An 11,482-nucleotide genomic window follows, 5' to 3' on the forward strand; every position below is an offset into this window, starting at 1 on the left:
CTAATTTTCCATTAGACAGTGTCAAGCAGAGCTTAGCCATTTGAACTTAATACTTCACAGTTCTGAAAATTACTTTTACATGTCTTAATTGTTTTCAATTGTATTTTATGATTGATTGATTTCATAATTGTAATGAACTGTAAATAATTGTCCTTAGAGGAAAATCATAACATATTTGTTATTGCATAGCTGATTTGGGTATGTTTAAAAGTAAGAATTATAATAAGAAAGCCAATGGCTGTGTGTTAATTAGGATTCTCAACTTCAACTTGTGTATTGGGTACAGACTTAGCAGAAGTGGTCAATGAGGTGATCTTTTTAACTCATTCTGAAGTTTTTGTCAAAAAAGTCAGTTATGGTTGAATAAATCATAGTGGAAAGTGATAAGAAGATGAACTGCTAAAACTTCTGAACAAAATGTTTAAGATTTTGCCCAAGGGCTTTGATTTCTTATTTACGTAAAAGCAATGGTTTCCCAGATGCCTTTTTGTTTTCCACTCCTCTGCCATCAGGATCTGTATTTTTTTGTTTGTTTTCCACTCCACTGCCATCAGGGATCTGTATTTTTTTTTGTTTGTTTTCCACTCTTCTGCCATCAGGGATCTGGATTTTTTTTTTTTTTTTTTTTTTTTTTTTTAAGAATTATGGGAGGGGGACCTTTTCGGAGCCGGTCGATTGTTTAAGCATTCTTTCTAAGAGTCCCAGTGCTACAGTAAATTCACCAAAAGTCACAGCAGCATTTGCTGATTACACCCCTCATTGTGCAGCCGATAAATGAGTATGTACAAGTATGGGAAGTACATGTGAAAGCATGCCTTCCCGAAAAAAAAATGGTTTGAGGTGCACTAAAAAGTGGCTTACATCAAGTTATTTTTGTAGCTTTAGCAGTGGTAGATGAATCCTCACCACACATACCGCCAATCATGTTGCACATCATGTGGACTGTAAAGAAAGCAAAAATTGCTTAGAGTGTATCAACTTATCCTTAGAGGATGTAGGCTGAGCTGTCCTGCGTTTATTAGCTGGCATTCATGTTCTTTTCTTGAATTCGACTCCTTACCTGAAATCCATTTCAGAACACCTGTAAAGCACAGAACTGCTAGTAATTGCAGATAAGATGAACATGACAGTTCATAACAGCGCACCATGTGAGAGATCAGCAGGTGTTTAGAAAGGTGATGTCACATTTATGGAAGCAGTATTTTGTGCAACACGCGTTCTCAAAATCTAAGACTACTGTGTAGGGTTCCCTGTATTTTACTTCTTTTATTGGTAAAAGTGGAGGTAAATGTTTTATAACTGGTTTACAGTAAAACATCTGCCATACAAACTTGTGCAAGCAAGAAAACCTATATGACTGGCTGCATACCAGTTTGGGTTTAGTACTTCATTGACCTGTTTTTTTATTTATAGTTGTCAATAACTGAGCTCATTGTGTACACCTGTCCCTTATTTTGCCTTCAAATTTTACTCTTCCCGTATAAAATGAGAGTTTGACACGGAACAGTACAAATCTCATTTACTGAATGTCAAGCATTTTAAATAGTTTGTAATTTTCAGAGAATAAAAATCCTTTTTGCTCAGTCAGCTTTTTAAGCGTTATCAATACCAATATTTTAAAAGGTTTCCTTTATCTGGGGCATTTTGTCCCAGATTTTTAGTTTCCTTTCTGTTTTTTGAAGGAAAGGTTGAGAGTTCTGGTAGGATCAGGGCTCTTCATTATCATCATCGGCCACCTTTTTCCCATTTTTTTTTCCTACATGCGGTTGGGGTATCATGTTAACTGTTGCTAACTCTCTCTATTTATTGCCACACTCCTGCCTTCTTCAACACTCGTGTCTGACTGTCGCAGATCTTCTTTCACGCAATCCATCCACCTCTTTGCTGGACTTCCTCGCTTCCTCTTACCTTCTTCCTGTCTGTCCCAAATCTTCCTCACCAGGTTGTCTTCTGCTTTTCTGCACATATCCAAACCACCGTAGTCTGTTCTCTCTGATCTTTTGTGCAGTTAGAGCTACTTTGGCTTCTGTTCTTACATCCTCATTTCTTCATCTGTCCCACAGTGTGCATCCTACCACCCTTCTCACGCACTTCCATCACCTCTACCTTCTTCAGCTGATGTTCTTCATGTTTCACTGTTGCAGTCATCACATTTGGGTTATCCCTGCCAGGGTAGCCCTCGGCCGGTCCGAATACCAGAGGCTTAGTATTTCTGCGATGGTTGCTGTCGCTTCAGGACTGACATCAGGTAGTCAGTAGTATAAAGTAAGGCAGCCGACGCCATTACATTTGTCTTTCTTGCCATGGAGCCTGAAGCAGAAGCAGTTCGCATGAGTGCCGGTCAGCCGCTACCCAAGTTTCGTCTACCGATTTGAAGCTGAAAGTCTTCTAAAGCAAAGTACCCTTTTGGGGATCCTTTTTTCTTGCACTAACAGATGTCAGAAAAAGTTACCAATTATCTTGGCTGTGGAAAACAAATAACACACCGAGACTTTCATTCTTACAGGGTCACTTGTTTAGGCCCATACCACGATGTCGCCTGCTGTCACTTCTATGCTTTGTTCAATGCCAGAACTGTCTGTCATCAGGCCCTTATTGTAGCTAGATATTTTTGCTTACAGTCCTCAAACTCCGATATGGCTTCAGTAAGCCATCTAACAGCAGATGATCTGAAAAAAATGAAAAGATAAAGACAGAGACAGACCGCACAGGTCCAAACCTACTGACAATGCTTCTGTTAAGCTAGTCTTCAGATCTCCGGTCCTAAGTGAGGTGCTTTCGCAGCCCCTGATGCCTGCTTCTATGGATTCGCAAGCCGCTACTGAGACCCTTTCAGAGTCTGGTATGCCGCAAAACTCGTTCTTTGAATAAGGATCCTGCAGTCATCTCTACCTTGGATGGGTCTGGAGCTGCTGAGCAGGCACCAGCTTCCGAGGAAATCCTTCGCACTACTGATTCTCGACACAAACTGACATCTTCTTTCGCGGCTACCGTTCTTTCGAAAACTACTGAGTTTCTTAAGCCCGGGGTACGAACCACACCCAAGAAACCAAGCCAATCTCAGGCACCTGCTTCCTTGCCTCAGTCTCAAATGCTTAAAATGGTGGAAGACCTTGTCGTGCTGATCAGGGGAAGCCAAGCTATCCCCTCCAAAAGGAAAAGAGATCTGCCCCGTGTAGTTTTGTCTGAACAAGAGTCAGATGACTCTGAGGCATCTGAATATGAAGACATGCAACCCATCTCTACTTATGAGGATTCGATGTAGAGGATTCCATCCCTTCGGCCTCTCCCCCAGAGGATTTTTTCCTTTGGGGAAACCCTTCATACCTTAAGGGAGCATTTCCAGTGGGAGAGTCAAGACTACCCTCAGTCTAAAAAGAGACCGGGGAATTCTTAGATCTTCCACAGTACAGACCCTTGGCTATCCCCCCAGTCCTGGATGTTGTGGAAGATGTTTTCCTGGAATCCAGCTGGCCGCCTGCACCCAGAAAACCAAACAGGTACTATAGAGTCCCTGACTCTCTCAAATTTATTTTTAAAAATCCTACAGCTGACCCTGAGGTAATTTCTCAAGGGCCTAAAGGGATTAAAGCAACCTCTGCTAAGATTCCCACCCCCTCCGATAGGGATTCCCGAGCACTAGACAGATGGGGTAAAAAGTATACACCTCAGCTACTGTTGCTATCAGGGCACTAAATTGTCAGTTCCATATGCTAAAATTTCAGCAACATGCCCTGGAAATCCTCAAACAAAAATGTCTTCCTTTCCTGCTTGCGCAGAATCTAAAGAGTTAGAAGAGTTAATGCATTCTGCAAGTCAAGTAACTAAACATACCTTGCACTGTGGTTTTGATGCCCTTGAAGTTTCTTGCAGGGCAGCAGTCACCGGATCTGTCATTAGAAGGCATGCATGGCTTAAGGAACAGCCCTTGCCAGACCATGTCAAATCTAAATTGTTGGATGCCCCCTTGCACAAAGACAACTTACATGGCACTAAGGCAGAAGAGGTCTTAAAAAAGATGGAAGAAAAAGCAAAATCTATCAGATAGTTAAGGATTTCTTAAGGTCTAGCCACCCAGGCTCAGCAGGCATTGTCCCACCAAGCATTGGTTCTTTCCTGCTCCCACTAAGCCAGTCCAGCCCAGACCCCCCCTAGACAGCAGCCACAGGGAATGCAGCGATCTAAGCAGTGGACTACCTCCACTTCAAAACCAGGGAGTTCTAAGCTGCCCCCTTATGGTAAGAACTCACAATGACTCACCTCCACCACCCCCTCCCCCTGCCCACCTTCACTTACCCCTAGGAGGAAAAGTCTCCTTTCACGCAAGCACATGGGCCACCATTACCAATGACTTCTGGGTTCTCAGCATAGTGTCCTAAGGATACAAATTTTCTTTCCACACCCTTCCTACCCCAAAAGGGTTCCCAGATCTACCTCCAAACCAATGAGCAGAGGTGCAAAAGCGAGTTCTTTCCCTGCTCTCTGAGGGCAGTAGAGCATATTCTTGCAGAACAGAGAGGCCAAGGTTTCTATTCCAGACTTTTTCTGGTACCCAGAAAAGAGGGCACCTGGCGCCCCATCCTTGATCTATCCATTCTAAACACCTTCCTGGTGATCCCAACATTCAAAATGCTCACCCTCCAGCAGCTGCTATCCATGCTCTCCAGGGATGCTTGGCTAGCCACCCTAGATCTAAAAGAGGCCTACCTCCATATTCTTATCAGGGAATCATAGAGGAAATGTCTCCGTTTCAGGGAATGACCTCAGTATTTTCAGTTCTTTGCACTTCCCTTTGATTTATCTACTGCTCCCAGAGTTTTCACAAAATGTCTGGCTCCGGCCATTGCCTTTTGCAAACAAAGGAATATCCAGATTTACCCATACTTAGATAACTGCCTAATTCAGGCAGACAGCTGGGAAAAGCTGCTCGAGCACCTGGCCTTTGTAAAGTCCCTACTGACCTCCCTAGGGTACACAATCAGCGAAAAGAAATCCAAACAGGTGCCCACTCAAAGGATTATATTCCTGGGAGTAAGCCTAGACACAGCTTCCCAGATGGCCTTCCTTATACCAGAAAAGCAAAATTTCCTGACAGCCTACTACTCTCAACTAGCCACCAGACTATCTGCAAGGAAGATCCTACAAGCTCTGTGGTTTATGGCATCTTGCATACTGCTCATTCCATATGCCAGACTGCATATGAGGAAACTTCAGTTGTACCTAAAAAACCTTTGGTGTCAACACTCTAAAGACCTGGAGATTCTCATACTTATAATTCCTTGCCTCAGAAAAGATTTTCTTTGGTGGGTAACAGCATGCTCCCACAACAAGGGACTACTTTTCTCACCACCCCCTGCCACCCAGACCCACACCACAGATGCATCAGACTATGCCTGGAGTGCACACCTGGATGGCAGGTGCATACATGGCCAATGGAGCCCACAGCAAATCCCTCTGCACATTAGCCAAAAAGAGATGATGCCTGTCCAGCATGCCTTGATAGCTTTCAAGCCCCTTCTCTCCCCAGGGGCTCTCCTGATCAAAACAGACACCACTGTAATGTGGTATATCAACAAGCAGGGAGGGACTCACTCCTACCCTCTATGCAGACTGGCCATGAGCCTTTGGCATACAGCCTCTGCCATGCGTCTCCACCTGTTAGCACAAGTCCTACCAGGTTCTCTCAACTCTCTGGCAGACCAATTAAGCAGAAATCTTCTGGACCCACACAAGTGGCAGCTCAACAGAATTACCTTCACCTTAATAACTCAGAAATGGGGCACCCCAAAGGTTGACCTCTTTGCCTCCCACACCAACCATCAGCTCAGCAAATTCTGCACCAGGGAGCATCACTGCATGGCTTGGAAAGTGGATGCCTTGTCCTTCCCCTGAGTCAGTCTCTCGGTCTATGCCTTTCCTCCACTACCTCTCACCCCCAGGGCACTGCTCAAAATAAAGGAGGAAAAACCAAGGATGATTCTTGTAGCTTCAGACTGGCTTTGCCAGCACTGGTACCCCTTGCTGCGCAGCCTATCCCCACTGCCACCATGACATCTTCCAAACCTCCTGACTGAGAGGGAAAGGGAATTCATGCATCCCCAATTGCAGACACTCAATTTGGCAGCTTGGCTTATTCCCTAACCCCCGATCAATCTGCCAGCCTCAGTAAACAAGTTCTAGATGTTATACATAAGGCCAGATGCCCTAGCACTAGAAAGTCTTATGCTGACAAATGGAAAAGTTTCTGCAACTGGATTCAGGCTAAGGGAGCCAATACGACACAGCCCTCCCTCCCTTTCATCCTGGATTAATTAGCTGACCTACTACATAGTGGCCTCTCTTTTTCTTCTATTAAAATTCATGCCTCTGCTATCTCTGCTCATTTTACCATCTGGGCAGCCCCTTTTCTCACACCCCTTGATCAAACAGTTCCTAAGAGGGGCTAGCAACTTGAGGCCACCCAGACGGGCACCAACCCCAGCTTGGGACCTTGCCTTTGTCTTGGAAAAGCTCACCCTGCCCCCCCCCCTTCGAACCAGCTTCTTCTGCAGAGCTAAAATTTCTCTCCTGGAAGACAGCTTTCCTTCTGGCCATCACTTCAGCTAGAAGAGTCTGCGAGCTGCAAGCACTCATGGCTGTGGAACCCTTCATCATCTTCCATGCTGACAAGGTATCCCTCAGGACTAACCCATCCTTTATGCCCAAGGTGTGGTGTCAAGGGTGGCTCTCGGCCAATCCAGTCATTTGCCCACCTTTTCTCCTAATCTCCAGAACAAGGGGGAAAAGGATCCTGCACTCTCTAGATGTGCACAGACAGCTCAGATTTTATCTAGACAGGACTAAATACTTCAGAAAGTCTGATCAATTGCTGGCTAGCTTTGCTACAGGGGCAGGAGGCAAAGCCATCTCCAAGCAAACCATTTCCAAATGGATAGCACACTGCATCCATTTTTGCTACAAACAACATGGAAAACCTTCCCCCAAGGGGGTCAGGACTCACTCCACCAGAGCAGCCTCCATCTCTTCAGCTTTCCACAGAGGAGTCCCCATCAGGGAGGTCCTGGAGGCTGCCACCTAGACATCTGTTCACACTTTTACCAAACATTACCACCTGCCTCTTCTCAAAATCCAGGGCAGGGCTTGCCTCTGCAGTCTTGCAGGGCATCCTAGCCAGCCTCTAGTTTCCTTGACTTGCCTCCACCCATTTCCTCAGCTTTGGAAATCAACCCAAATGTGATGACTGCAACAGTGAAACACGAAGAACATAGTACAGTTGTGTACACTTAATATAAATGTAGATGTTCAAGTGTATTCACTGTTGCAGTCCTTGTTTCCCTCCCTCCATCTCCCTTTTTTCTTCTCTTTCTTTACAAAGGACATATTGGTATTTACTTTGTACTGGTGGGGGTTCTTCCACCAAAACCTGGCTCCTGACAGGTTAGGGCAAGAAAAACTGATGTAATGGCATCGGCTGCCTTACTTTATACTACTGACGACCTGACGTCAGTCCTGAAGCAACAGCAGCCGACACAGAAATACTAAGCCTCTAGTATTCGGGCCGGCTGATGGCTACCCTGGCAGGGATAACCCAAATGTGATAACTGCAACAGTGAAGACACTCTAACATCTACATTTATGGTAAGTGTACACAACTGTACTTTCTGCCTTTACTGCCCAGGTTTCTGTACCATACAGTAGTACTGGTCACACCACTGTCTTGTACACCTTACAATTTAGCTTCTTTGACATTCTTTTATCATAACTACACCTGACGCTCTATGCCAGTTGGCTGCAGCCCCCCTCTGATTTTGATTTTGACCTCTTCATTCAGACTTCCCTTCTCCTCAACTACCCCTCCCAGATACTTGAAGCTGTTTACCTGTTCCACTGTCTTCCCTTCTATCTCTATTCTCAACTTCTTCTGATTTCCCCAGTTTGCTGCCATTACCACCATCTTATCTGTGCTTAGTTTCGTCCCATGTGCCTTCAGTTTTGCATTCCATTCTCCTATCTTTTGCTGAAGTTCTAGCTCAGAGTCTGCCTGTAAGGCCACATTGTCTGCATATAGCAACTTTGTTAATCTGTCCCCTCCGACCTGTTTGCTAATGTAGTCCATCACCAGTATGAACAGCAGTGGGCTCTGAGCTGAACCCTGGTGTACACCCACTCTCAGTGGGAACCCCTCTGTGAGGCCAAATACTGTTCATATTTGAGTCATTGGGTTCTTGTACAAAGCCTGCACTAATTCTACCAATGTTATTGGGACTTTAAACCACCACAGTACTGCCCAGATCAGCTTTCTTGGGACCTTGTCATATGCTTTCTCCAAGTCCAGGAATGCCCAGTTGGACTCTTTCCTCATCTCCAGCTTCTTCTCAAGTATCTGTGTCACTGCAAATATCGGGTCAGTTGTGCTGCAATTCAAACTGCTCATCTCGAATATTACATTCTGCTACTCTGCATATCTGTTTATCAATCACCCTCTCCAGAACTTTCATGCAATGTGATAGGAGTTTGAGATGCCCCCTTTGTTCTTGTACACTGGCAGAGTATGCTTATTCTCCAGTCATCTGGGATATGGCTTTCTTTCCACACTGCTGTTTCTCCCCTATCTCACCCAGCATCTTTATCACATCTCATTTGGGGCCCGCTGCTTTCCCTGACTTTATTTCCCGTAGTCGTGTTCTTACTTCTTCTAGTGTTGGCTGCTCTTCTGTCATGCTAGGCTGTTTCTGGGGCTGTATAGATTCTGTGGGGCCTTCTTCATTCAGAAGCTGCTGGAAATGCTTCTTCCATCTGCCTTTATTGTCTTGTGGACTGGTGAGCAGATTGTTGCTGGCATCGCTTATGAAGGTTGTCTATCTTCTTTATCTTTCTGTCTTTGCCTTCCAACCCGATGTAGTTTTTTTTTGCCACTTACTGAGTCACTTTCCAGAAGTTGGTAGAGTGCCTCCGATGCCCTGTCCTTTGCTATTGCAACTTCTTTCTTAGCATCTTTGTTGGCCTTCAAGTAGTCCTTCCTAGCCTGGTCAGTCTTTTCCATCTCCTACTTCTTCCTGCACGCCTCCTTTATTTTGATGACTTCCTAGACTTCTGGATTCCGCCACCAGCTTTCCTTGTATACCTTATTTCCATACCTGGCTCGGCCACACATCTTTTCTCTAGTCCTAACACATGCTGTTTTAGGCTCTACCATTCTTGTTCAACTCCACCAATTTCCCCCTCTTCTTGGGGTGCAAGAGCCCTGAGTAATTCCTTGAACTGTTGTACTTTCTCTCCAGTCAACTTCCCGGTCTTCTGCCTGGTCTCTGTTGACCTTCAACTCTCTCTGACTACTGCTTGCAGCTGATTGTGGCAACTAGTGGTTTATGCTGTGGGTCGACTGTTTCACTGGGGATGACTTTGCAATCATGGATTCTACCCCAGTGCATTTTCCTTACTAGGAGAAAGTCTACACGAGTTGTGTGTTGGCTACTCTTGTATGTGATCTTGTGACGGTCTTTTTTGAACCATGTGTTGGCTGTTATCAAGCCATTTGCCAAACATAAGTCTAGAATGGTTTCTCCTCCTCCATTCCTGTTGCCACACCCACGTGGACCCAGGCAGTTCTCATATCCTGTTCTGTCTGTCCCGATGTGTGCATTCAAGTCACCCATTATCAACACCAATTCATGTTGTCCTGCTTTATCTAGTAGGCCCTGCACCTGCTGTCTGAATGCACTCTTTTCCTCACTTTCACAACCTTGCTGTGGGGCATAGGCTGAGGTTATGAATACTGCCCTAGCATTACACTGGAGTCTGATTGCCGTGAGTCTTTCATTAATTCTGATGATATCCCTCACTGTCTTCTGAAGCCTCTGTCTAACCACAATTCCTACATCATTTCTAGCCTGTCAGCAGGGTTGCTGGTGTAGAAATATTTGTTGGTAGGTGGATCCTGCTGAAACCTACTCTTAATCCAGTTCTTAAAATAAAATTGCTTTACTAGCTGCCACTCATTTTCAAATGAGTCATGTGCTGCAGCGGTGAGAATATCTGTCCTGTAAGCACTTTATTTGCCACCAGCTGAAATGTAACAGAAATGTTTCAGTTCTTGAGACCATATTCAGAGAAGGATTTTTTTTCCTCAAGAGTTACCAAAGTGGTGAGGTGAACTTAGTTAAGAGGAAAGGATTTGAGTACTAAGAATGTTCACACTGGAGGAAAAATGCATCCATATATGTAATATGTTAAAGATACCATATTGTCAGGGTGCACATTAATGGTGTGGGAATGGAGAAGAATGACGGAAATATAGCAGACAAAATAAAGAATTATTTAAGACAAACATGGTGGAGCCCTGCAATGCATTGCAAGAGTGGTGATGGATTGTAGATGTTTGAAAAGCTTTTAAAATTGTAGGGCAGATGGAGTAAAAATTAGAAATTAAAAGGCGCTGCAGCTGTACTAGATCTAGCTGCAGCATTTGGACAGATTTGATCGACCAGATATGGTTTTCTGTTGTATCCATGTGACAGCTGAGACTACTGATATTTGCTGATGATAGAATGCTAGCCTCACCAAGGGTAACCCATATTGCACCAGTAATGTAAATGAAAAGGGCTATAACAGTGCATTCTGTTCAGGTTGGGGATTTGTCTACTAGTTTTATTTCCATTTGTTATAGAAATCTCCTTTGGTAGGGTCCAACAGCATTCCATTGTTTGCACTTAGGTGCTAGGAGGGGAGATAGACTAAAAGCTGTCAGAAATACCTGGTGTAATGGGTTCCGTAATAACTATGAGAAGAGTGATGCAACATTAATAACTTGGGACTCCAAGTAACTTGTTCATTCAGAAGTAGCATTTGCCTTTTCTGCAGTTTAGTGTCGTACTTAAGTTTTTTGTATTTTTCTTTTATGCTTAAAACATTGCTGTAATCATGGCTGCTTTGGTTGCTTCCATCACTGAAAGCAGTAGGTGTATTAAAGTGTTCTTAACTTTATTTGACTTTCTTTTCAGGTGTGCTCTTTGCCCAGGCACCAGCCACATCATCGTCATCATCAAATTATACCAAAGGAAACCACAGCAAAAATAGTGGATCTCAGGGTGTCTCCACTGTCTCTGTGCCTCCTGCATCTACCTCTAGTAACTCTTCGCCTTAACCATGGCCGTACCTCATAATGCCAAAACCGCATCTGTCACTGCAGAGTACGCCAAAAGAAAAAAATATATATAAAACACTTGAAATCCTCTTCTCAGGTCGGACTTTTGTATAAAGAAGAAAGAAACAAAAAATATTTTTGTTTCACGAGTTTCATTAGTTTTATCATTGAAACTCTGAGCCAGTATACATTTGTACAGTTTGTAAGTCTGTTTTAAAAAGACATCTCTGAGATCAGAACTTTGCACCGTTCATACCTCATCCATGTTTTGACTGCATTCTACGCAGCTCTTAGATTTCTAAGTTATACTCTTAATAAGTAAACATAAAAACTATCAGA

General features: G+C 44.1%; 1 protein-coding gene across 1 annotated transcript in view; it reads left to right on the forward strand.

Moving 5' to 3' along the window:
• Positions 1-11,190, forward strand: part of ARID3A (AT-rich interaction domain 3A) — a 1,395,207-nt gene extending 1,384,017 nt beyond the window's left edge. Inside the window, exon 9 of the mRNA XM_044054833.1 lies at positions 11,001-11,190. Coding sequence (XP_043910768.1) covers positions 11,001-11,143 — 143 coding nt within the window. The 3' untranslated portion in view covers positions 11,144-11,190. The remainder of the gene's footprint in view (positions 1-11,000) is intronic.
• The last annotated feature ends 292 nt before the right edge of the window (positions 11,191-11,482 follow it).

This window comes from Protopterus annectens, chromosome 13.part0 (genome assembly GCF_019279795.1).
Source record: "Protopterus annectens isolate FY-2018-M chromosome 13.part0, PAN1.0, whole genome shotgun sequence".
Taxonomy (NCBI): Eukaryota; Metazoa; Chordata; order Ceratodontiformes; family Protopteridae; genus Protopterus; species Protopterus annectens.